We start from the raw sequence: 27,265 nt of genomic DNA on the forward strand, positions 1-27,265 counted from the left end.
ACATACAAACCTGTGAACCTAGCCAGAGAAAGAGGTGGGAATTCAGCTATGAGGACATGACTCCACTCAGGGAAGAGATGCCCCCTCCCCCACTGTTCCACGGGGCTGCAGGCCCCTGGCCACCGAGGCGTGAGCTGGTCTCCCTGCTCATAGGTATCTATCTCAAGGCCAGTGTTGAGCTGGGATGTGTAGTTTTCTAGCCAGATGGCAATGTCCCCGTGCAGGCTGAGGAGTAAAAGAAGGTTCTTGCCCATGCCTGAGACCCAGCTGTGCCCTTTCTGGGTGGAACAATGTCTCCCTGAAGTTCCCTCTACTGTCTGGGTCTGAGGAACCAGGCGTAAGCGCTTTCACTGGACCCTTTTAGAACACGCTTCCCTCACCAGGCCTCTGGCTGGTGACCTGGCCAGGTTGGGTCTACCCTACCTCTCCCTCCCTGGGCCCTATACCACCCTCTTCTGTACCAGAGAGAGAGAGAAGCCTGTCCCCACCCCAGTCCAAAGGACAAAGGAGCGGGGGGCCCAGGCTAGCCAGGAGGGCAGTGTGGAGCAAGCAGCAGAGATAAGAGTGGAGGGGGAGCAGCCAGGCACATGAGCACCCCCTGGAGGCCAGGGCTAGGGTGGGAAGAGAAACCTGAAGCTGTGGGAGACGCAGGACACCTGGGATACAGTGGCAGTCCTAGCCAGAGCTACATAGAGAGAGACACTGTCTCAACTCTCTCCAAACCCTTCCCCCACCTACCACCACCAAAAAATACATATCAGGCACAGAGGAAGCCACATTTGGAAAACTGTCCTCTCCGCCTGCGGTGGGGCTCCTGGAGAAAGGAAACGCTGTGTTTTGTCTCCCCCTGCTGGCCAATGGTGGCATTGCAGCACTTGAGAGGGTCATCTGGAGGACAACGCTCTTGGTTCCATCAACTTTTCCTTGAGGCTGAGCCAGTTTGCAAGAGACCTTAAAACCTGCTGCTCAGAGGCAGTTACTGCCGGGGCCAGGAGGAGGGGAGGATCGCCTGGCATCTTGTCAGGAGCCTGTCACAGACAGGGTGTACCTCAGCCCCTGAGACCCTTCATTCCTTGTTTCTATGAGGGTTATGAGAGGTCCCCTCCCACTGCTGGACTGGGGCGGGAAGAACATTTTAGGGGGTACATACTCAGCCCTCACTGCCTTTGTCTACCTGTCAATCTTGTGGCTGCTCCCTATGAGGCATCCTCTACAAATGTCTCATCTGACATCTAGCAAGAATTTTTTTTTTTTTTTTTTGAAACAGGATTTCTCTGTGTAGCTTTCCTGGAACTCGCCAGATCCACCTGCCTCTGCCTCCTGAGTGCTGGGATTACAGGCGTTCGCCACCACCCAGCGCAACAATACTTTTTATTGTTGACTTTTGAGACAGGGTCTCATGTAGCCCAGACTGGTCAAACTTGCTATGTATCTGAGGATGACCTTGAACTCCTGATCCTCCTATCTCTCCAGTACTGGGATTACAAGAATCTTCCCCCATCCCACGCCCCATGCCGGGTTTATGCAGTGCGGGGGAGATGTCTTGAGCCTCCTGCATGCTAAGCAAGCGCTCTTATGAACTAGGCTACATTCCAAGCCTGAAAGAATAATTCTAAAATTCTCTTCAGGGGGCTGGAGAGATGGCTCAGAGGTTGAGAGCACTGACTGCTCTTCCAGAGGTCCTGAGTTCAATTCCCAGCAACCACGTGGTGACTTACAACCATCTGTAATGAGATCTGGTGCCCTCTTCTGGCCTGTAGACATATATGCAGGCAGAACATTGTATACATAATAAATAAATAAATCTTTAAAAAAAAAAATTCCCTCCAGTGCACTAAGTGAACCCTAGCATTCATTGCTACCATGCTCCCTCGCCCCCCACACCCCACCCCCAGGTTCCTTCTATTATCCTCCGGGAGACTCCAAAGGGCTTCCCTCTCCTGGACATGGTGCCCAGGCGAGGTGCTTCCCACTCCCATCTGGCATCTGAGGTCCTTTGGCCTGGCCTCTAGGATGCGGGTGGAATCATGCCCTGGCAGCCTGTGCCTGGTTCTCAGGAACGCGTTCGCTGTCTCCTTTAAGGCGCCCCTGAGCAGGACTCCTTGGAAACACTCCTTGCTATGGATCATCTTTCCATCTGATTTTTCTGTTTCCGTTGTGAGAACAACAGAATGCTGTCTGTGGGGGTGGGGCGGGGCTGCGCTGGCTGATGTGGCCGTGGCAGCCGGAGCTGCTTTGGGGAGCCAGAGCTTCAAACAGGGGCTGTCCTGGAAGCCCCGAGTAGCCCTGGCTCCATCATCGGCAGGCTTGCATCCTTCATCACCCGCACTTGACCCCGTGGGGGAGGTGCCGGTCAGGAGTGAGAATGGACGCCACACCCTGCTTCCCTCACCCCAGTCCCAGCCCCATCTCTGAGAGCACACAGTGAGAACCCGGAAGAGTCCTCAGGCTCTGACCCACCTGAGAAACTGGGGTGAAGGTCACCTGGAAAATCAGCTGGTTCCCCCCCACCCACACACACACACTCTGGGATGGGTTGGGGCAAATACATTAAAATAAATTGGTTAAGGAGGGGGGGGGGGCGTGCAAAGAAGTTGATGGGTGAATATAAGAAGTACAAGGCTAGGCATTATGGGAATCCCAAAGCCATGGCTCAACTGGTCTGGGGCTGGATTAGCTTGCATGAAGTCCTGGGTATAATCCCCACTGTCACATAAACCAGGTGTGGTGGCACACACCTGTAACCCCAGCACTGCAGAGGTGGAGGCAGGAAAGGCCGGAGTTGAAGGTCACCCTTGGGTACACCGAGAATTAAAGGCCCCTCTGGATAGATGAGACCGTGTCGCGAAGCAAACAAAGTCAAATGCACTTTAGGCCAATCCGGGCTACATGAGACCAAGTTTTAAAACAAAAGAAACCCATCACTCTGTATACTAACTAAAAAAGATTTTTAAAAGAACATATCAGACACTATTTGTCATGACTGTGCCCCGGCAAGGCCACCCTTGAGGGAAGCAGGGGTGCGGTGGGGGTGGGGTGGAGCTCACTACAAGGAGTGGGGTCCTGTTCCCAGCCACCCAGGACCCCAGCACTGGACAGTAAGACCCATTCAGCACCCCTCCCCCAGGACCCTGTAGCTTTAGGCCCTGGGTTCCCCCATGGGCTCAGGATGCAGCCAGCCCCTTGGCTAGCATGTTACATGCTGCCCCCTGGAGGGCGGAGGTACCCAGCTAATATCTGGAGTGAATAGGCCAGTCTATGAGCCTGCTGATCTGGAAAGAGAGAAGGGAAAAGCAGAGGCAGAGGACGGGTCCTGGGACAGGGCAAGGCCGGTCAAGCTGAGAGGCACCTGGGCGAAACTCCCAAGCTGACCAGCTTCCTCTGGCCAGGGGCGCGCATCGCCAGGCTTGGGCTATAGCCCCGCCCCCAGGGTGGCCCCGCCTCTTTTGCCTTCCTCTCTCTTGGCCTGTATAGAGTCCCAGATGCCCATCACAGTGGCAGATGCACCAGGGCGAGGAGAGGGAAGAGCATAGGCCACGCAGGGCAGCAGTGACAGGCCCACTGCCCCACCTACCTGCCTAGGGGACACTTGGGAGGCAGAGGCAGGTGGATCTCTGTGAGTTCGAGTCCAGCCTGGTCTACAGAGCTAGTCCAGGACAGGCTACAGAGAAACCCTGTCTGGAAAAACCAAAAAATAAATAAAGAAATTAAAAAATTCCCCAACAGGGCACAGGTGGCCTGTGAGGAGGGATGCAGGGTCCTATCACTGGTGTTTAGAGAGCAGCGTGAAGCTGGAATGGCCACTCTGAGCTTCTCCAAGGGCTCTGGGCTCAGCTCCCAGCTGCTGAGCTCCTGATGGGCAGCTGCTTGCAGACCTACTGTGCATGAATTCCTGTACTCACAGGGTGCTGAAGGAGGCAAGCCCTGTCTGAGGCACTCCCTGCCCACGGTGGCTATATGTTCTACAGAGGCAGATGTCTGGCCTCAGGCCTGAGAAGTGCTGGGGAATTGGGGCTGGGGAGTGCAGTGTAGGCCTAGATAGCAGAGCTGGGCACTGGAAAGGCAGAACAGAAGAAAACTCAGATGAACAAGTCATCTTTGCTGGCAGGCAACGTGAACATGAGACCGTGGGGGTGCTGGTTGGGGCCCTGCTGCCCTTGGTCTGGCCCCAGCAAGGGAGCAAGGTCAGCCTGGCTCCCTCAGGGTTCTCTGTGAGAGGTGCTTCTGTTGTCCTGGCTGACCACAGCTAGCGAGGACCCACTAGGCTCTCCATCAGACTTGTGCCCTTCTGATCCTGTTGTCCAAGAAACCACTGAAGGTCTTGGCCCAGCAGCTGATATCCAGGGTCTGTCCACTCCATAAGCCTTATTCTCCTATCCTCTCTCTTGCCTCCTCAATCCATGGGTATGGAATGACTTTCCCCAGGGAAACACACACACACACACACACACACACACACACACACACACACACACACACGCGCGCGCGCGCGCGCGCGCGCACACACACGCACTCACGCACGCACATCTGCCCCAGAGGGTAGAGGGAATTGAGATAGACCAAAAAAAAAAAAAAAAAAGACAACAGATGCCGGGCGGTGGTAGTGCACGCCTGTAATCCCAGCACTCGTGAGGCAGAGGCAGGTGGATCTCTGTGAGTTCGAGGCCAGCCTGGTCTACAGAGCTAGTCCAGGACAGGCTCCAAAGCTACAGAGAAACCCTGTCTCGAAAAAACAAACAAACAAAAACAAAACAAAACAAAACAAAACAAAACAAAACAAGAAAAAGACATTGCTTCACCAAAAATCTCCATACTCCAGCATGGGTGACAATTCTCAGAAAAATGCATAGATACAGTCCCCATCTCAAGTCGGCCTTCCACCTCATATACAGCCTGGCACCCCAAGACCCTGTGCAGCTGGGGCAGGAGGGAGCAGAGGCTAGAGTCTCGTGGAAAGGCCAAGGAGTGCGGCTGGTCATTCTGGAGCAGGTTATCACAGCTGCTCTGTGTGTGCCAAGATGGTGCCGGTCACGCCACACCCAGAAGGCTGCCTGCCACCAGGCGGTGGGTGCTTCTCGCTGTGTGGAACCTCACTTGCTGGCTACCTGCGTAGGTTCTGAGGCCTTGCTGTGGCTTCTCTCTCCAGAGGGCACATTTATTCTCTTTGGGGAGGGGGCGGGGGGGGGGTCCTGTGACTTCTGTTTTCTAGGGTTACCTTCTTTCCAATCCTGTCGTGAATACACGGGCTGTTTTGTGCCTCGTTCTCCCTGATTAGAAAATGAGGATTGAATAAGAAAGCATAGGGTTTAAGAGTGGTGTCCCACGCTTATTGGTGAAATTATTAAGGCCACTCCACGTAGTTAAAAGGGAGGTTTATTTTGTGGCGTAACTTACAAATGAAGGGATCGGTAAATCGTAGGGTCTGGCAAAGGTGTGGCGCAGTCCGGTGGTGTTCTCTGGAGAACTCTGCTCGGTCTACCTCCAGAGTCCAGGGTCCAGGCACCAAGAGATCCTTCTCCTTTGGATCCTGGGTCTTCAGCGTCCTCTCTCAGCCCCGCCTTGTAGGTGTGACCATTACTGAAGCCTCAATGGGGGTTGGAACTTCCAGGCCAATGCTGGAATGGCTACACACGCTTGTTATTTGAGCCCTCAAGAGGCAGTGGCAGGAGGATTGCTGTGAGTGTGAGGCCAATTAGATAGCTAGAGAGATCTTTTTCTCAAAAACAAACAACAGCAAAAACTGAATGAGAAAACATCTGTTTGGGTGTTTTCTCTAAGGCTGGGGCAGAGCTGTTAACATAAGTCTATTTTTGTCTTCATTTGTTTTGTTTTTTTATTTTATTTTTTTAAAATTTATTTATTTTGCATTGGTGCTTTTGCCTGAATGTATGTCTATGTGAAGGTGTCAGATCTTGGAGATACAGACAGTTGTCAGCTGCCATGTGGGTGCTGGGAATTGAACTCAGGACCTCTGGAAGAGCAGTCAGTGCTCTTAACCGCTGAGCCACCTCTCCAGCCCCTTATTTTTATTTTTTTGGGGCTGGGTCTCACTTAGCCCAGGCTGGCCCCAAACTCAAAGTGTAGCAGAGGATGACCTTGAACTCTGGTCCTACTCTGAGATCAGAGGCATCCATTGGCACGCCTGGTTTCTGTGGTGCTGGGGACTGGATCCAGGGCTTTGAGCATGTTGGTAAGCTCTCTATCCACTGAGCCACATCCCCAGCCCCCATCAGTCTGTCTTTGTAATTCACATTCTCCAAGCTCCTGCTGTGTGCCAGGTCTGGAACCTGGCAGAAGGCCCAGAGGTGGAAATGCCACCTGTCCCTACCCAGGCTCTAGTGAGCTGCAAGAGAAAGACATTAGATGAGTTAAAGAGGGACAGAGCCACGGGCCTCATGACCTCCGAAATGTGCACCGGAGTGAGTTGCATGTTCTGTCCTCAGATCACAAGACAAGTTCTGTGGCGGGGCGGCAGCCAGGGCGTGAGGGACAGGTGCCACAGGCCTTGGCAGAGGGCTGGCTGCTGGGGTCTGTGAGCATTATAACTGTCCATGACATCAGTTAGACACTCAGAAAGACAACGTGGGGAAGTGCATCGTGATGGAAACATGTGGCAGGACGAAACTGTTCATGCCCCCAACTCCCCTCCTCCATCCCTAGGAAGCAAGAGAAAGAGGCTGGGGTCCCAATGACCTAACTTCCTCCCAGTAGGCCTCACCCCTTTTTGTTTGTTCGTTTTGTTTTTCTAGACAGGGTTTCTCTGTGTAGCCTTGGCTGTCCTGGAACTGGCGCTGTAGACCTGACCTCGATCGTGGCCAAGGTAGGCATAGGCACGACCACCTCCAGCTAGGCCTCACCTCTTAAAGGTCCCACAACTACGCTCCAGTGCCACCCTGGGGACTGCGCCCTTAACATAGGGTCCTTTTGGGGTTGGGTTGTGCGGGACCAGCTCCCACATTTATTTACCTCAGGGACTCTTGAGGAGTGAGGGAAAAGAGATTTAGAGAGAACTACAGAGGAGAGAGCCAGAAACACAGGATAGCTCGGGAGGGCCTGGATCCAAACCCACCAGCCCCTTCTGTCGCTACTAAAGGGCTTTTAAAGGGATGCCAAAGGGTGGAGCAAAAGACCTCCCACCCTCCCCAGCACAGCCAAGTGTAGACCATCCCAGACACCTGGTGACTATGCACCTGGTCAAGCCATCCACTAATGCGGCCCTGCTGTGTAAAAGCAAGCTCCGATCTCACTAGGACGCTTTTGTGGGCTCCCACAGTGGGGGACACTCGGGGCAACCAATACCCAAGCTGTGGTAGACCAACAGGATTAGGGACTGAGGGTGGGGTGTCCAAAGGCGGCTGGGAGGTGCAGAGGGGTCCTCAGACTCTCAGGGGGCTTTGGCGGGGGAGGCTTTCATTTTCAGCTGGGTGTGGCAACTGGCTTCTAAACGGCTGTTATTGCATTTGTAATTGAGGGAGAAAACGGAATTTGAAAAGAAATGGTAGGGCCAGCCGAGAAGCAGACACACAGCTCTGGAAGGGAGCCTGCTGGAGATCAGGAGGGGTGTGGCCAGCTCCTGTCCTATCTCTTGGGGATGAGGGTATGGGACTTGGTTGGACACGTGTGAGGGTGGAGCCCTCCAATCCTTTGAGCACTGGAGTTTGCCATTCCTAGGCAGGGCTGGCCTGAGCTACCCACGTCCTCAGCTCCAACCCGACAGGCACGGCTTGCGCGTGGGGTGGTCCATTCTTCCGCGGCATTCGGCCGGGTCCCCGCGACCCCGCCCCAGGTGGACCGGGGGAGGCCGGGCTCTCGGAAGAGGCCGCTCCCTAACCGCGCCACTGGGGGCCGCCCGCGGGCCGTGCGGTCCCGAGCGCGCCGTGCGTTGCGCCCCGGTCCCCGCGCGCGCAGCTCCGCTCAGGGCGGCCCCGCGCGGAGACACGATCGGGGCCGGCGAGCGGGCTGAGCGGCGGCGATGGCGCAGGGCGGGCGGCGGGCGCGCGGCGCGGGGCCCTAGTCCGGCGGGCGCGCTCGGGACGGCGCGGTGGCCGCGCAGCCATGGCCGGGGAGCGGCGCCGGGCGCTGCTGGAGCTGCTGACGCGGCCGGGGAACGCGCGCTGCGCTGACTGCGGAGCCCCGGGTAGGTGCGGGACGGGCGGAGGCGCGGGGTGCGGCCGGGTGGACGGGACTGCGTGGGGGCGCGGGGGCCCGGGGACCAGCCACACGCTGGGGTCCTGGCTGGGTTGGGGTGCGGCCCGGGTGCACCTGCCGGCAGCCGGGACTGGCGGTGGCGGGGCGCAGCATCCGGAGGGCACCTCGTGGGCTCCGCGAGACCGGTACCGCCGCTTCCCCTCCCCCGCCGGGCTGCGTGTCACGCTGTCACCCGCGGCCGCCTCCCCTCCCCAGCCTTGCGAAACCTCGGCGTCTCAGGAAAAAAAAAAAAAAAAAAAAGAGGAAATCATTGGGGGCGGCTGGCTTGCAGGGAAAGCGGCCAGTGAACCCAGGGTGTCTTCTGAGGAGTGTGGGGACCACCTGGTTCCCAGCTACCTGGAGATGACGTCATGGCATCCCTTCCTGGGGCCACCGTCTTGTACCGGCTCAAGCCTGGTGGAGGAAGCTGAGCCTTGGGTGGCCCTTCTGCGAACAGGCTGGCCATGTTCCTATGGCTTTCTATACCTAGCTTCTCTGGGACCAGGACAGTGGGGGACGACGGATGGGAGCCGCGGACACATCTGCCTGGCATCTTCCGGACTTTGTCTCTTGGTCGCCCTGGTTTGGAGGGACTTGTATCTGCCAGAACACAGGGGCTCAGGACTGGCTATGAAGAAAGGGCTGAGTTCTCTGACTAGGGGGCAGCTCCTAGAGCTGGCATCTCCAGGCTCATCCTCTCTGAGTACGCAGGTGGGGAGAGACCTGCAAGACATTTCGGGGACATAGGGGACCCTAGCCTGGGTCTCTCAGAACATACCTACCGGGTATCCTAGGAGATATCACTGTGGCTAAGGTCCACAGACTGTAAATAGGACCTCCTCCCCAACTCCCCCACCCCCGCCTCTGGGCTGAGGCGTGCCAGCCCCAGCCTGAGAATGTGCTAGTCAACAGAAGAGACCGCGACCCCAGAGGCTCTGGTGTCCCCGAGAGGAGACACAGACCATGCTTCAACAGGAAGCCGGGCAAGATGAAGTAGCCCTTTCCCGGTCTCCTGAGGCACCGCAGGGCCCTGCTGATGGTGCAGTGGGGTGGTGGCTCCCTGGTGTTATGTGGTACTGTTGCCAGCTGGGCCCGGCTCGGGGTGGAGCTTCCCCACCTCCCTCTCTCAGGCCTGTCTTTCAACTTGTTCAGGAAAGCTGGCTATGTTGGAGTCCCTGGTTAGGAAGGCTGATGGGTTGCTTGTCTTCCAACCCGGACTGGGGTGAACCCCAGGAGAGGGGAGCTGGCCTGCCCCCCATAGTTTTTGGCTACCTAGCCCAGGAACAGCTTCTCAGAACACACGGCTACTTTCTAGACACTCTTAGACCTTCTGGCCTGACAGTGGGAAGAAGGGGCTTCCTGAACGCTTAGGGAAAACTACCCTACGCCATTCACCTAGGCAGTGTCCTGGCATCCCTTTAGGCCCAGGCCACTGGCTGCTACAGCTGCTGCCCTCGAAGTGCACAGTTCTTGCTGGCCGTAGGCCAAGCCACCCATTTTTCAGACTTGGCCTATAACAGCAGCTTGCTCCCCCGCCCCCCTACCTGTGAAACAGACAAGGCATGAGGCTTGTTTCCATTTTACAACCAGGAAAACCGAGGCCTCAACAACTTGAACTGTCTTAGGTGTCCACAAGGCTGACCAGGTTTCTTGATGCCCAATCTGGGCCCGCCCACACCCTCTATGCAAATCTCCCATCTTTACCTAGACCTTGGGCCCAGCCAATGCCTGCACCATGACCTCTATGGCATGCCCCCACACACAGGAGTCTGACGCTCAATGGGGAGTTGAGGCTTGGTTTTCCTATGTTCTTCGATGCTCTGGGATTCTGGAGTCTCCTGTCTTGTGGTGGCCTTGGTGGTGGTGGTGGTGGTGGTGGGGGATGGACACGTGTGTTCCATGTTGTCATGTGGACTGGCTCATGGCTCTTCTTGACCACACCCATGGGACCAAGGGAGCCTGAGGAATAATGACATCTTCCTTGGACAACAGAACATCATAGCAGGTCCAGGTCACCTCTAACCTCCAGGCCTGGGTGATCTGGGGGGTTGCGGGGGGGGTGGCTTGAGCAGTCCTCACGTGGCTGTGGGAGGCCTGGGAGGGAGACAGGTGGAGAATTGAGGAACTTGGCAACACCCACTGAACCTCACTCCAGTCTGTACCTTGAACCTGGGGTCCATCCACCACCCACCACAGATACTTCCTCACCCCTACTATAGTGGGCTGTTGGCAGGGCATGGCCCTTTTTCCTGCAGGACTCTACTGGCATCTCTGTCCTGTCAAGGGCTGTGGGAGAGAGAGGAAGAAAGAGAGAGAGAGAGAGAGAGAGAGAGAGAGAGAGAGAGAGAGAGAGAGCGAGCGCTTGGTGTGTCCTCACGCCGTCCATGAAGGTGGTGGTTTCTCTCTGCAAGCATCTGGCCATTGGATGGCTTGGAAGGTTTTAGAAGCACTCACTCTTGCTTGATGCCAGTCAACCTTGGACTCCCAGGAGCCCTGAGCTGCCACTCTGAGGGGGATGAGGGAGAGGAAGGAAGTGCTTACATCTGACTAGGTAGGTCAGGAGCTGCTGCTTAGCACTGTCCCTGCGGCTGCAGAGCCAAGCTTCTTGAGGTCCCAGACACAAGCTAGGTGCGAATGACCTAGGGCCAGTCCTGAAGCAAGGGGTGGACTCAGAGCATGGGTCCCTCATGACACTTGGAGGCTTTGTGGGGGGCATTCAGAAACTGCTTTTGGCCCAGCCCCCAGTACAAAAGGTTTCAGAATATGGCTCAGGTTAGGAGAGGGCCCCTGTGTGCGTGTGCGTGTGTGCGTGCACACATGCACAGCATGGGTATCCAGGACTGAGAACTGGGTCTAGCAGATCATGCTAGGTCTAGAGTAGTGTCCCAGCAGATTTTGGTTTTTTCTTTTTCTTTTTTCTCATGTAGTATTGCAGATGGAACCCAGGGCCCTGGGTATGCTAGGCAGATGCTCTACCTATTTCCTCACTGGGGGATTCTAGGCAGGTGTTCTACCACTGAGCCACACCCCAGCCCCTCACTGGGGGATTCTAGGCAGGGGCTCCACCACTGAGCCACACCCCAGCCCCTCACTGGGGGATTCTAGGCAGGGGCTCTACCACTGAGCCACACCCCAGCCCCTCACTGGGGGATTCTAGGCAGGTGATCTACCACTGAGCCACACCCCAGCCCCTCACTGGGGGATTCTAGGCAGGGGCTCCACCACTGAGCCACACCCCAGCCCCTCACTGGGGGATTCTAGGCAGGGGCTCTACCACTGAGCCACACCCCAGCCCCTCACTGGGGCATTCTAGAGACAGGTGCTCTACCACTGAGCCACACCCCAGCCCCTCACTGGGGATTCTAGACAGGTGCTCTAGCCTGGCTACTCACAGGGACACTCTAGGCAAGGGCTCTATCACTACACTACACCCATAACCCTTTCTTTAAACTTCTTATTTTCAGACAGTTCACTGAGTTACCTGGCCTGGCCACAAATTTGCTTGCCTTGAATTTTCAGTCCTCTTGGCTCATTTTCCCAAGTACCTGAGATTATAGGCATGTGCTATCAGGCTTACTTTGTGTGTGTGTGTGTGTGTGTGTGTGTGTGTGTGTGTGTGTGTGTGTGTAACACACCATTCTAACTATTTTAATGTGCAGTTTGGAGGCATTAAGCACACTTGCAATTCTGTACAACTATCACTGCCATCCCCTATCAAGACATTCTCATCTTCCCAAACAGAAACTCTCTTACACATTACACACCAAGGGTCCCTCCACTTCCCTGTTTCTGAGATCCACCATTCCTTGATTTCCCAAGGACTCTGACGTGCCAGGACCCTTCTCTGAGCAGGCTCACACCCCATTTGTCTGGCTACGGTCTGGTTTGATTCATTTGGTTGTGTGGTCCCAAGGTCCATCCGTGTTGGAGCAGGTGTCAGAACATCACCTTTTCCACAGCAGACTAGTATTCTACACTGTGGTATCCATATCGTGCTTACCCAGCCACCTGTGTATAGGAACACTGGTTGCTAAAGAACCACTGTCTCCCGGTGTGGGCTTGTCAGGCCTGCCCACTGTGGGGCAGTGCTGGGAACCAGTCCACACTCGGATGGAGGACTGGAGGCCTGTCTCTCTGTTCCAACTCTGGCCAGCCTCCCCTCCTCCTGGTAGTGTCCCTCTGCCCTCCATCTCTGAAGTATACCCAGTTGGGCCTATTGGTTGGGGTTACCCAGAGTGGACTCCTTGGGTTGCTAGGCCAGCCAGAAGGCATGCAGGCTTCACTCTGCATGCATGCACTGTGACCAGGCCCACATGCATCTCAAATGTGGATGACACCACCTTTCGAACCCAGGCCCCTGACTCTTAGGCCACTGACAACTTGAGATATAGGGTCATTTTCTAAACCCTTGCTTGGCACCAGGCAGGAAGGTTGTCTGAGGGTGGCAGAGGGTGGCCTGGTACAGTGTGGCTGGAAGGCGTGAGAAGTGTGACTATGGGTGTGGGAGGCGTGTGCTGTTCATAGAGACTGGGAGCTGAGGCTTTCTGCGATGGAGGCTGTGATCAGTTTCTCCCTGGCTCTGGGCACATATGCGGTACCCAGGGTGGAGAGACTGAGGTAGGGAGGCGGGCACAGGGTGCTGTGGGTGGAGTTGGCAGTGGGAGCTCACTGGTGGTGGACTGTCACTGCCACATAGTTCGCAGGGAGTAGGGGGAGCCAACACCCTGATATTATCCAACAGTGCCCATAAGAAGTTAGGGAGGACACCACCACTGCCCGAGCTGGTGGAGGGGCCTGATCTAGTTTGGAGAGGTAGAGGAACAAGAAAAAGGCAAGTGGGTGTATAGAAGGCTTTGGAACAGCAGTGCAGAGATGTAGGATCATCTAGGGCTTTTTTGTTTTTGTTGTTTTGTTTTGTTTTTTGATCTTTTTTTGTTTGTTTGTCTTTTGTTTTGTTTTGGTTTTGGCTTTTCAAGACAGGCTTTGGGGTTGGAGATTCAGCTCAGTGGTAGAGTGCTTGCCTAGCAAGCGCAAGGCAGGCTTTCTCTGTGTATCAGCCCTAACTGTCCTTGAACTCACTTTGTAGACCAGGCTGGCCTTGAACTCACAGAGATGCATCTGCCTCTGCCTCCCGAGTGCTGGGATTGAAGACTTGCGCCGCCACCACCACCACCACCCGTCTTGTCTAGGTTTAATGACCACCTGCATTACACTTTTTTTTTTTATTACACACCTGAGTGTGTGTGTGTGTGTGTGTGTGTGTGTGTGTGTGTGTGTGTTTGCATGTCACAGTACACATGTGGAGATCAGAGGACAACTTGCAAGAGTTGGTTCTGTTTTCTGCCATGTGAGTCGTGGGGATCAAATTCAGATCAAGTTTGTCAGTAGGCGCCATTACCTCTGAGCTGTCTCACTAGCCTTGCATTTATTTATTTATAGACAAGGTCTCAAGTAGCTCAGGCTGGCTTAGAACTCATTGTGTAGTTCAGGGTGACCTTGAACTTCTCCTCCTTCTGCCTCCACTGCCCTCCTGAGTGCTGGGATTACAGGCATGCACCGCCATCCTTGTTTTATGCAGTGCTGGGGATGGAACCTAGGACCTCGTTTATGGTGGGCAAGCCCTCTGCCAACAGAGCGATCGCCTCAGGCCTGTTTTTTTTTGTTGTTGTTGATGTTTTTTTTGTTTTTTTTTTTTGTTTTTTTGTTTTTTTGTTTTTGGGAGACAGGGTCTCACTATGTAGTCCTGGCTGGCCTGGAGTTTGCCATGATTCTGCTTTAGTCTTCTGAGCCCTGGGATGACAAGTCTGCATGATGATGTTCAGCTCTTAAAGATGGTTTTCGAAAGGATCCCCCCATTGAGCACTGATTCCTGGTTCTGGGAGCATCCCACCTATAGGGAGAATTGTAGAGGTGCTCCCAGGAGGTGCTTGGCTCAAGCATTGCCATGTTTACAGAGGACTCCAGGGGCTTGAATTTGGGATCAGGAAGTCATGCTCACAGGGGAGGGCACAATCTGATCTACAGTGCCCTGATATGTGGTATGTAGTTGGTGCCAAAGGCGGATAATCCTAGATACTGCAGAAGCTGAGGCAAGAGGATCGCAGATTCAATCCTAAGCAGGGAGGCTTCAGAACAAATTCATGGCCAACCTGACAATGTAGTGAGACTGTCTCCAAATAAATAAAAAGAAGGCTAGGATTTAGCCGTGAGTTCTTCTCTGCATTCAGGATTCTGAGTCAGAGAAGCCAGAAGGCCCGTGTATGTGGGCTTGGCTTTACCTGGGGCAGTGGGAGCCACAAAGCCCAGCAACCAAGATGTGTCCCAGCTTTTGACTGTGTAGCAGGGTCACCAGCTGATGCAGACAGGATGCATCCAAGAACCCAGGTGGAGTGATGTGTGAGGCAGCTGGATTGCCAAGAGTTTGAGGCCAGCAGTGAGTTACAAAGTGAGACCTTGTCTCAAAACTAAAATCAGCTGGGCGTAGTGGCTCAGGCCTTTAATCCCAGCACTTGGGAGGCAGAAAGAAGCTTTCTGTGAGTTCGAGGCCAGCCTGGTCTACATAGATAGCTAGAGCTACATAGTGAGACCTTGTCTCACACACACACACACATACACACACTCACACAAATCAATCAATCAATCAAATAATCCCCCCAAAATCAATACATAATCTGAGGGTGACTGAGTTGGATGGTGCTTCCACTCAGGTTGTGGGGAGGGTGTTGGGATGCGTAGGTGAGGTTGGGTGTGCCTCTGAGGAGAGGCGGAACTGGGGCAGCCTTGGCATGTAAATACTTCTTTCTCCTTTTAAAACCCCTCCCAGTGCAGTCCATAGGTGACAAAATTAACCAATTACATGAGAACGCAGTGGCGTTTAAAACCCAGTCTCTTACGGAGTCATCGCTGCTCGCTAGTTCTTAAAATAGGTTTAGCATCCAGGAGAGCAGCAGACGTTCAGAACAGGGAGCCTGAGCACCTGTGGTACCAGGGACAGAGGGAGATGTCGAAGACAGAAGAGGTTGACACCCCAAGGAGAGGGGTCAGGGCACTCCTGAGTGGGAGGGGGGGTACAAGGGCAGGGGGTGCTCCACTTGTGGGTAGGGGCCTTGCCTAGGGGAGAGCCTGAGCCCCTCCAGCATCCAGGGCCCTGAAGCTGACTGAGTGCCAACTGTATAAGAAGCACAACTTGGCCGGGCGGTGGTGGCGCACACCTTTAATCGCAGCACTCGGGAGGCAGAGCCAGGCGGATCTCTGTGAGTTCGAGGCCAGCCTGGGCTACCGAGTGAGTTCCAGGAAAGGTGCAAAGCTACACAGAGGAACCCTGTCTCGAAAAACAAAACAAAACAAAAAACAAACAAAGGAAACAGCTAATGGCAGTCCAGGAAAAAGAACCTCCAGGCAGGTGGATTGCTGGGGGCAGCTATGCATACATCCCACCTCACGAGAACCTTGGATTCTATCTCTCTTGAGAGGTTCCTATCCTCTCATTTTGAGCTGCCCACCCACCTCAGGCCCCGGGTAGCTGATGGGCTATCTGGCCAGGATCTCAGCCATGCATCAGCCTTTGGAAGAGCAAAGGTCTCTAAAGCTGAGCCACGGGCCTCTGCCAGAGCCACATTCCACTGATAGGGTCCACTGCTCCACTCCTCCCCCCTGCCTAGGCCTTGGCCAAGGGGGCACACCTGTCCCACCTGGCTCAGCCCCAGAACACGCCTGACCTGCTCCGAGCCGGAGAGCTGCTCCCGGAAGCACTCTGAGGGCCTGAGTCACCTTGAAGGGACCAGAGAAGGAAGGGCAGGGGAGGGTGTGTGGCCTTAGGGAGCCAGGAGGGGGAAGGCAGCCAGAGTGGCGGCCCCAGCCAGAGCGAGCACTGAGTAACTGGGGTGTTGGTGGGTGCTGAGGACTTAGCCTCTCACTGGTGATCCTGGGCTCACTCTTCCTCATCTCTGGCCACTCTTGTCCCAGGGCACTTTTGTGGCTTGTTCTGTGATGACACAGGGGCCCTCAAGCAGTCTCCATGCCACTGGGCAGAGAACTCTGGGATCCTGGGTGGCTAAGAAGTGTTCCAGACAGAAGCAGTAAGGCTCTGGGAGGTGTTGTTTTCTCCTGTGGGGAAAGTACATTTGGACTGAGCCAGGACCCATGTAAGGAGCACCTGGAGGGCCTGAGAGGGCCCTGGCCTGCTTTCCTGAGGAACCTAGCCAGGTGTTTAGTGGTTTTTTTTTTTTTTGTTGTTTTGTTTTGTTTTGTTTTTTTTCCTGAGACAGGTTTTTTTGTGTGTGTAGCTTTGCGCCTTTCCTGGAACTCACTTTGGAGACCAGGCTGGCCTCGAACTCACAGAGATCCACCTGCCTCTGCCTCCCAAGTGCCGGGATTAAAGGCATGTGCCACCACCACCCGGCCTAGCCAGGGTTTTGGTGTGTGCACAGGTTTTAACCTGACCTTTGCTCTACTCACAAGCCCACCCTGGAGGGCTGTGGCACTCATCCAGAATCTCCAGTGACAGGCCATGGTGGCCTTCAGTGGCCCAAATTTTAGTGAGCCTTTTGTTCTGGTGGGCGTGCAGGTGGCAGACAGTGAGTAGCTGAGGCACTGAGGTACGAGTAGTTAGGACATAGTTCATCGAGACAAGTTGACTTGGTTAGACACACGTGGCTGTCCAGGAGACACCCCTCGGTGCTGTTGAGTTCGGAGCTGGGTGAGGTGCTGTCTGGCTGTAGTCCACTTCTATATTGGTGGCTTCCAGGGTTGTGTTACCTGAGGTCACCTACAATGGTCAAGACGTTTTAAAACCTAGCCTCAGCCTGGGGTGATGGCTTGATGGGTAACGGAGCTTGCAGCACAAACACAAAGACCTGGGTTCAAGTCCCGACACCCCTGTACAAAGCTGAACATGGCTTCCTATACTTGTAACCCTAGTTTGGTGTGTGTGTGTGTGTGTGTGTGTGTGTGTGTGTGTGTGTGTGTGTGTTGGGGGTGGGCAGAAACAGGAAGAGTGCTGGAGTTTGTTGGCTGCCAGCCTAGCTGCAGGCTTAGTGAGAGACCCTGTCTTAAGGGAGCAGTAGAGCAGGATAGTCAATGTCCTCCTCTGGACTGTGTGTAAGTGTGCTTGCACACACACACACACACACCAACCAGCCTCAAAGCCAGGTGTATGGCTCACCCCTGAAATCTCACCATCAGGGAGGTAAGAGCATCCTGAGTTCAAATCCAGCTTGGGCTACATCGTGAGACCTGGTCACAAAACTAGCAGTTGGGAAACTTCCAAGGCTGGGGCAAAGGCCCTGTGGTGGATTGGAAGGGCTTGGACAGAGCCAGAGACTGCCAGCCTGGGAGCTGCTTCTCCCTTTCATAGCAGGGTACAGGCCAACATGGCCGGCACAGAGCACAGGGCAGCCCACACTGCCTGCTGGAGTCAGGCACGCACCTGACCGACCTGGCTGGCTGGAGGCCAACTTGTTTGCCTACAAGGCTTTCCTTGGGCGGAATCTTCACAAGCCCTGGAGTACAAGGTCAGCGCCGAGGGGATTTCAGATTGGGGCGAGGCAGGTGGCCACACCTGCTGCCCTGGCTTGGCCAAACTCTGTCCTTTGCCAGGCTCTGCATGTGCTGTTCCCACTGCACTCCACACCTCTTAGCTAATGCCACCCATCTTCACCGCTAGAGCTTGGGCTCTTCCTCCAGGAAGGCCTCCTGGCTTCCTGACCATGCTTGCCTCCCACGGCTGGTTCCTGGGGCCTTTCCTTGGTGTAAATAAAAGTAGTTTTCTGGGACTGGGGCCTGTCTGGGCTCAGGCTTTCCCAGCAGGGACCCATTTGTTCATGAGCACGACTCTTAAGTCTTGGCACCGAGTGACACTGGGGGTTGTTTAGATACAGCATAGGTCAGAGCGCCTTCTCCTGCCTTCTCCTACTTCCCACCAAACCCCAGGGGTTCAGGGTGGGGGAGTATTACCACCTCTGGGGACTGGGAGGACGCTGGTATTCCTGTACTGGGCTGGGCCCTGTCTGCCTGAGGCCTAGGGCTTGCCCGAGGGGAAGGCAGGGAGTAAACACTGCTAGGCTGGAGTCCCAGCTGGGCCTGGCCTGCAACCAGTCATGGGTCCTGTCACCTTCTATCCCAAGCCTGGGGTTTAAGACACACCAGGAGTTCCTGATTACACTCTGTGAGGTGACAAGAATTCAGAGGCCTGAGGTCACCCAACTCTCCTGTCAGAACTGGAAGAAGAGCTCTGCCTCTTGACCAGGTGCTGGTGGCCTTTCCAGGCCCCTGTGAGATCACAGGTGAGAGGCAATCCTTCCAGGTAACCAGGCCAAAGGGCTCAGCTCGAGAACTGCTTCTACCCCAGGGTCTCTGTCCCAATAGGACCAGCCACAGGGACCAGGGAAGTGACCTAAGGTCAGTGGTGGGTCCTGGAAGACATTTGCTGGCACTCAAGTCCCAGATCTACTACGGTGTGACCCCAGGCAGCCGTCTGACCCTGTCTGAGTTATATTTGCTTTATTCCATAAACTGAAGTAATGACAGGATTTCACCTTTGAAGGTTATGATGGGGCTGGGAGATGGCTGTGTTGGTAGAGAGCTGGGTGTGTGAGCAAGACCTGTGTAAAATACTATGTGTGGGTCTCTGAGACTTGCAGTGAGTGACCCCGTCTTGATAAGGTAGAGTAATTGAGGAAGACTTCTAGTATCAACTTCTGGCCCCTACATACACACACACACATGCACAAATACATACACAGGCATACACAATACACACGTGCTCACAAACACACACATGTACACACACACACACACACACATACAGAGGCATGGAGGTCACGTGGAGATGGAGTGAGGCTATGTGGTTGCTTCAGTGTTGGGCTCAGTGAGCACCCATGATATGTGGAGGAGGAGGGACTGAGGGGCAGGCTGGGGAGGAAGGTTCTGGCTTATCCAAAAGGCTAGTGGATACTGTATCGGAGCAGCCTGGGTCTGCAGGCACAATGCACATGTCCGACTGGTCATACCAACACTTCTTCCACAAAAGCCCCATCTAAGGCTTGACCCCAGGGCCAGCACCTGGACAGGCTGGCTGTCTTGGGCTGGTGGTGGTGGGGAGCAGGGGAGGCTATGCATTCCTGCTGTCCTACTGGGGGTCTTTGTCAAGACATAACACAGTGCAGTGGATCCATCGTGTCCAGCTGGAGGAAGTGACTGTCAGCTGCCGATCATTTTTGTGATCTTAGAACATCCTTAGGAGCTAAGGAGATGACTCAGTTAGTAAATCCCATGCTGTGCAAGCATGAGGACCCCATTTTCACCCCCAGAACCCATATAAAAAAAGCCCAGAGTGGTGGAGTGTGCTTGTAATTTCATCACTGGAGAGGTGGAGACACGAAGATTCCCTCGGCCTCACTGGTCAGCTAGCCTAGCCAATTTTGGGTCAAGTGAGAGACTCTGTCTTAAAAAACAAACAAACAAGGTGGAATCCAGGCGTGGTGGCACACGCCTTTAATGCCAGCACTTGGGGAGGCAGAGGTGCTCTGTGAGTTCGAGACCAGACTACAGAGTGAGACCCTGGCTCAAAAGCCAACACCAAGGTGGATGGGGCCTGAGGGATGATGACTTCCTCAGGTTGTCTTCTGGCCTCCACACACACATGGACATATGTGATCATGCAGACACACACACACACACACACACACACACACAAACACACACACACACAGCGACATGCTCTGGCCCCTCTGCAGCCCTGTGACTGAGGGGGTTTCCTGCCACCCGCAGAATCCCTTTGGGCAAAGCGTCTGCTGTTTTGCCTGTTTCTGTCACCTGTTCTTTGTCGTGTCTCTGAGCTCCAACCCGGCTTTCCTCAGCTCAGCCTCCTCCGGGCGTGGCTGCCCGTCTACCTTTCCCTCTCCTGACAGGAGCTCTCCAAGAGCAAGCAGATCTTTTTAATTTCATCAGGATAACTTACATCCCTCTTCCCCTAAGTCCGTGTTTAGTAACACATCTCTTGTTGTTTATTTTGAGACTGTCATCTAATTACAATGTTCCTCCCTCTCTCCTTCCTCAAACCCTCCCATAACCCCCTCCCCACTCTCCTTCACACACATGGGCTCTTTTTCCATCAACTGTTATTGCATGACTATATGTGTTTATACACACACACACACACACACACACACACACACACACACACACACATACATATTCCTAAATATCACCTGTGGAGTCCATATGCTGTTACCTGTGTGTATGTTTTCAGGCCTGTTTGGCACTGGACAACCAATTGCTGTGCTCTCTTCCCAGGGGAGGACTGCCTCTCTGCTCCTCCGTTTCCTGTTGTTCTTTGTGTAGGGTTCAGGCCTCCCGGGTCTTTGCCCGTCCAATGTGGCATGGTCACTGGTGCCCTCCTTGTTCAGCTCAAGGTTGGGCGGTCATGTGATGACACTTTAGGAAACATAATCTCATGGCAAGCGCCCCATCCTCTGGCTCTTACAATCATCCCGTCCTCTCTTTTGTGATGTTCCCTGAGCCTTAGGAAGCGAGTGTTCTGTAGGTGTATCCATTGGGGCTGGGCTCCACAACTCTGCATCCTGATTGGTCGTGCTTTTCTACAGTGGTCTCCATCTGTTGCAAAGAGAAGTTACCTTAATGAAATGTGAGGACTGCACTTTTCGGTCTAGACCCTCTAATAGTGTACATTTTAAAATATATTTATTTGGGCTGGAGAGATGGCTCTGCAGTGAAGAGCCCTGGCTGCTCTTCCAGAGGACCTGGGTTCAATTCTCAGCAACCACATGACAGCTCACAATTGTCTGACACACTCACACTGACACACCTGTGGGCAAAAACACCCATGCACATAAAATAATATAAAATTAAAAATATACTTATTTAACATTGAATGATTGAGTGAGTGAGTGAGTGATTGACAGAGCCTCTCTATGTGGCCCTGACTGGCCTGGAACTCACTATGTAGACCAGGCTGGCCTCAAACTCACAGAGATACACCTGCTTTTGTCTCCTGAGTGCTGAGATTAAAGGTGTGTGATCAATCAATCAATCAATCAATCAATCTATCTATCTATCTATCTGTGTGTGCACACATAGGTTCAATAATTCTATACTAAGTTCTAAAAGCAATGCTGTTGGGTTCCATCTTGATCTCTTTTCTAGGCTGTTTTGATGGTTTGATATCATTTATTTATTTATTTATTTGTGTGCAGGTATGTGTGCATATGTATGGGGTGCATTTATGTGTGTGAATTCAGGTGTGCACATGCCACAGTGCACATGTGGAGGTCTTTGGCCTTGTTTGTGGCAGGTCTCTTTGCTGTTTGTGGGCAGTGTACATACATCAGTCACTTGGCCCTATGTTTCCAGGGTTTCTCCTGGCTCACAGGGGTCACAGATGCTCACATTATGCAAATGGCTTTTGTGTGTGTCTTGGGGAGACACACTCAGGTCCTCATCCGTTCACTACAAGTGCTTTTACACCTGAGCCATGCCCCAGCCTCGAGTCTGCCTTTTGAGCTCCCATGTGAATTTTAGACTCATGTGAAATTTTACTTCATTAGGATTCCCATTGGAAATATTGTGGAGATCACAGTAAGCCCATAGATTAATTTGCCAAAAGTTTATGTATTGACAGTCTTGCCTCTTCTTACTCAGAAACAGCTTCTTTGCATGCTACAGATCATTAATTTCTTTTTTCTTTTTCTTCTTTTCTCTTTTTGCCTTTTCAAGACAGGGTTTCTCTGTTTCTCTGTGTAGTCTTGGCTGTCCTGGATCTCACTCTGTAGATCAGGCTGGGCTTGAACTCACAGTGATCTGCCTGCCTCTGCCTCCTGAGTGCTGGGATTAAAGGCATGCGCCACCACTGCCTGGCCAGATCATTAATTTCTATGCACAGTGTTTCATAGTTTTCTATATACTGTCTTTCTCATCTGTTGTCATATTTATCCTGAGGTCTTTCATGATTTTATAGTATTATAAATAGTTTGTTGTTGTTTAGAGACAGGGTCTCACTATATGGCTCTGACTGGCTTGGAACTTGTATATGCAGGGCTGGCTTCAAACTCAGAGAAATCCACCTGCCTTTGTCTCCCAAGTGCTGGGATTAAAGGCATGTGCCACCACCACCTGGCCTCCCTGCTTGGTTTTCAAGTGTTAAACCAGCTTTGAATTCCTGGTAGAAGCCGCTATAGTTTATGGTGTATCACTCTGTTTATGTATTGTGTTAGGCTTTTGTGAGACCAAATACCCAAGAGACACATCTTAGGTCTCTCGGCTCCAGGTTTCAGAAGTGTCAGTCCATCATGCTGGGGAGGCGGTGGAGGAGCAGAACAGCTCGCATCTGGACAGGCAGGAAACAGAGAAAAGAGATTAATACCAGGAGGTGCTGGAGTGAGATATGTCCCTAAGGCTGAACCCTGAGTCACCTGCTTCCTCTAACCAGACACTATCTCCTGCTTCTTACCACCTCCCAATAATGTTGTGTTATGAATGTATCAAGGAATTAATCATCTCTTGTCTGGATCTGAGCTCTCAAGATCCTAAAAATGCCAACACACACACACACACACACACACACCAAAGTGGGCTTTGCTAGTATCAAAGTCTGGTTGAAAATCAGAATTAACTACCACAGGCATGAGTACCTGAGTTTGAATCCCCAGGAACCATGTAAAAACCTGGTGTATCAGTGAGACAGGACTCCACCCTCTAGTCTTGAGCTGCCCACTCAGGGCCTCGCTCCAGCTATCAGACCAGGATCTCAGCTGTGAATCAGCACTTAGAAGGGCAAAGGTCTCTAGAGCCATATTCCATCAACAGGATTCATTGCTTAGTCCTTCCAGTGATAGGCATAGCCCCAGAACTCAATGGCTGGGCAGTCTAGCTGAAATGGCCATCTCCAGGTATAGCAAGACACCCTGTCTCAAAAGACAAGGTGGAGATCAACCAAGGAAGGTACCTGATGTGAGCCTCCTGCCTCCACATGTACACATGCAGGTGAGCACGAGCACATGCATACAAACATCACACATATGAAAATGAAATATACCGATAATTGAAAACATAACCTGCCACAGATATAAGCGTCTCTTCATGGGCGCATCTTTAAGTCTCCTCGGTGAGTAGCAGTGAAATGGCAGGTTTTATTATTATTATTATTATTATTATTATTATTATTATTATTATTATTCTCTAGACAGGGTTTCTCTGTGTAACATTCCTGGCTATCCTGGAACTCACTCTGTAGCCTAGGCTGGCCCCGAACTCACAGAGATTTGCCTGCCTCTGCCTCCCCAGTGCTGGGACTAAAGGCGTGCTCCACCACTGCCCGGCTAATGTGGGTCTTAAGTAATTAGACATTCTGTCTTGGCAAGATGGTTCAGTGGGTAGTGTCACTTGTGGCCAAGCCTGATGACTTGAGTTTCCTTCCCCAGGGCAGGAGAGAACTGACTCCTACAAGTTGTCCTCTGACCTCCACATCATGACACACCCACTCACACGCATTCATGTATTTACACAGAATCAATTAAGGAGGGGCTGGAGAGATGACTCAGCAGTCAAGGCCACTGGCTTCTCTTCCAGAGGACCCGGGTTCAATTCCCAGGACTCACATAGCATCTGTAACTCTAGTTCCAGCATCTGATACCCTTTTCTGGCCTTCTTGGGTACCAGGCACACGTGGTGCACATACATGCAGACAAAACATCCATATACATAAGATTTTTTAAATTAAAAAAATAAGTGAATATAAGTAAAAAAAATTTAGAGCATCTTAGCTGGACCAGGACTGAGTAGGCCTGTAATCTCAGCAACTTGGGAGGCTGAATTAGGAGTGTCAAAAGTTCAAGGTCTTCCTGGAATATAGAGTTAGCTCAAGTCCAGCCTCAGCAACTTAGTGAGTCTTTGTCTCAAAATAAAAATAAAGAGGGCTGTGGATGTGACTCAGTAGTAGAGGACCTGCCTAGAGTATCTAGTGAGGGGCTGAGGTGTGGCTCTGTTGTAGAGCCCCTGCCTAGAATCCCCCAGTGAGGGGCTGGGGTGTGGCTCAGTGGTAGAGCACCTGCCTAGAATCCCCCAGTGAGGGGCTGGGGTGTGGCTCAGTGGTAGAACACCTTTCTAGAATCCCCCAGTGAGGGGCTGGGGTGTGGCTCAGTGGTAGAACACCTTTCTAGAATCCCCCAGTGAGGGGCTGGGGTGTGGCTCAGTGGTAGAACACCTGCCTAGAATGCCCCAGTGAGGGGCTGGGGTGTGGCTCAGTGGAAGAGCTCTTGCCTGGTGTGCACAAGGTCCTAGGTTCCATCCTCGTCACCTCCTGCCATGGCCCTCTATGGGACCCTGTGTCTATCCCTTCTGGTCTCAGACTGAGCTTTCCTCATGGGCATGCCCTAGACTCCTGGCCGAGCTTCCCTGACCTCTGCCCTTCCCTTCTAGATCCTGACTGGGCGTCCTACACCCTGGGTGTGTTCATCTGTCTGAGCTGCTCTGGGATCCACCGGAACATCCCCCAGGTCAGCAAGGTGAAGTCAGTCCGTCTGGATGCCTGGGATGAGGCCCAAGTTGAGGTATGGGTCAGGAGAGGGATGATGGATGGAGTGAGGGGCATGGGTAACCCTGTGGCCATATATGGGGTGACCCTAGCTCCTTCATCTCTAGATAATGGGAACCTTGAGGGTCTAACCTGTGAGGGGTTCTATTGCTCCAGTGTGACTGAGGCCAACTGAAGCTGACAGTTTTATTGCCGTCCTTCCCGGGAGCCATGTGATAGCAAAAATCAAAGCCCTTGTCCATCTGTACACCCACATTCATCCTTCCATCCACTCATCTATCCATCCACTCATCCATCCATCTATCCACTCATCCATCCATCCATCCATCCATCCATCCATCCATCCATCCATCCATCATCCATCCATCCATCATCCATCCATCCATCCATCCATCCATCCATCCATCTATCCACTCATCCATCCATCCATCCATCATCCATCCATCCATCCATCCATCCATCTATCCACTCATCCATCCATCCATCCATCCATCCATCCATCCATCCATCCATCTATCCATCTATCTATCCATCCATCCATCCATCTATCCACTCATCCATCCATCTACCCATCCATCCATCCATCCATCCATCCATCCATCTACCCATCCATCCATCCATCCATCCATCCATCCATCCATCCACCACTTATCCCTCTATCCATTTACCCATTCACTCACCCATTCATCTAGTAGACAACCAGTCACTCATTCATCTATCCATTTACTTATCCACTCACCCATCCATCCACTCATCCACTCACTCATGTATCCATTTATCCATATATCCCCCATCCATCTGTTTATCTACCCACCCACCTATTCATTCATCCACCTATATATTCACCTACCCACCCATCCACTTACTCACCATCTATGTATCTATCTATGCAATCATGCATCTATGCATGCATGCATGCAACTCTCCATCCAGCCATCCATCCATGCATCTGCCTATCCATCCATTCTCATCTTTTCATGCATGCATACATACATACATCTGTCTATTGATCTCACAAAAGAGTATGGAAACTTCCTGTGTGCCAGGAAGGGGGAACTGAGCAAGGCAGAGATGTTGCTGCCCTCTGAGAAGGCAAGGATGGATGAGTGGATGGATGGGTCAGTGGATGCCCAGGACACAGGGCAGCTGGTATGATACTGCTAAGCAGAGCATGGGACCAGCATAAGACAGAGCCCCACACAGGGTGTGAGGAAACACTGACAAGCTGGGGAAGCACATTCCCAGCATGGGGTGATGGGCTTCACTAGGAATTCTAGGCTGGTGCTCTACCAACTCCAAAGGGTGCTGTGACGGAGCTTTGAGCTTGGTGATAGATCTGATTAATATGCTGATAGGCTATGACTGCTAATGAGAGAGACTATGAGGTGAAGGTGAAGGTCAGTGGTTCTGAACCTTCCTCATGTTGTGGTACTTCCAACCATAAAATTATTTTCATTGCTACTTCATAATTATAATGTTGCTACTATTAGGAATTGTAATGTAAATATCTGACATGCAGGATAGTCTTTTTTTAAGATTTATTTATTTTTTATGTATACAGAAGAGAGCGTCGGCTCTCATTACAGATGGTTGTGAACCACCATGTGGGTGCTGGGAATTGAACTCAGGACCTCTGGAAGAGGCATCAGGACAGAGGTCTGAGTGTAGCGAATGGGCTGCTACACTCTGCTGCCCATCCATGAACCGTGCTGGAAGCTCAGCTCAGGCCAAGAGCTGGGCTGACATCAAACCAGCAGACACAGAGGTCTCCTGTCCCCAAGAGGAGGATGTTCTCTGCCCTGTGAATATCTGTGGGATCACAGTAGGGTGAAGCTCTGGTACTCGGTGGGCTCATTGGCTCGGACCTCAAGTAGGACATTTCAGTAGGAATACTTTTGCCAAACATCCTGTTTCCCTCTCTTTCTCCGTAGTACTAGAGAGATGGAGCCCAGAGCTCACATGTCCTAGGCAGGTGCTCTACCACTGAGCCACACCCCAGTCCATCACTGGTGGATTCTAGGCAGGTGCTCTACCACTGAGCCACACCCCAGCCCCTCACTGGGGATTCTAGGCAGGGACTCACCACTAAGCCACACCCCAGTCCATCACTGGTGGATTCTAGGCAGGTGCTCTACCACTGAGCCACACCCCAGCCCCTCACTGGGGATTCTAGGCAGGTGCTCTACCACCGAGCCACACCCCAGTCCATCACTGGTGGATTCTAGGCAGGTGCTCTACCACTGAGCCACACCCCAGCCCCTCACTGGGAGATTCTAGGCAGGTGCTCTACCACTGAGTCACAGCCCAGCCCCTCACTGGGAGATTCTACGCAGGTGCTCTACCACTGAGCCACACCCCAGCCCCTCACTAGGGGATTCTAGGCAGATGCTCTACTACTGAACTATGCCCCCAGCCCCTTACTGGGGGATTCTAGGTGATTAGATTTGGCCATTTTCCAAGTCACCCTCTTCACCATCCTACAGGAGGCGCCAATTATGCTGGACCAAGGCTGTCCTTGGTCCAGTGATT

General features: G+C 52.9%; 1 protein-coding gene across 1 annotated transcript in view; it reads left to right on the forward strand.

Moving 5' to 3' along the window:
• The first annotated feature begins 7,668 nt into the window (after positions 1–7,668).
• Adap1 (ArfGAP with dual PH domains 1) overlaps positions 7,669–27,265 on the forward strand; it is a 52,266-nt gene continuing 32,669 nt past the window's right edge. The window contains exons 1-2 of the mRNA XM_036172687.1: positions 7,669–8,137; positions 24,622–24,752. Coding sequence (XP_036028580.1) covers positions 8,056–8,137; positions 24,622–24,752 — 213 coding nt within the window. The 5' untranslated portion in view covers positions 7,669–8,055. The remainder of the gene's footprint in view (positions 8,138–24,621; positions 24,753–27,265) is intronic.

The sequence above is a fragment of the Onychomys torridus genome, chromosome 22 (assembly GCF_903995425.1).
Source record: "Onychomys torridus chromosome 22, mOncTor1.1, whole genome shotgun sequence".
Lineage (NCBI taxonomy): Eukaryota > Metazoa > Chordata > Mammalia > Rodentia > Cricetidae > Onychomys > Onychomys torridus.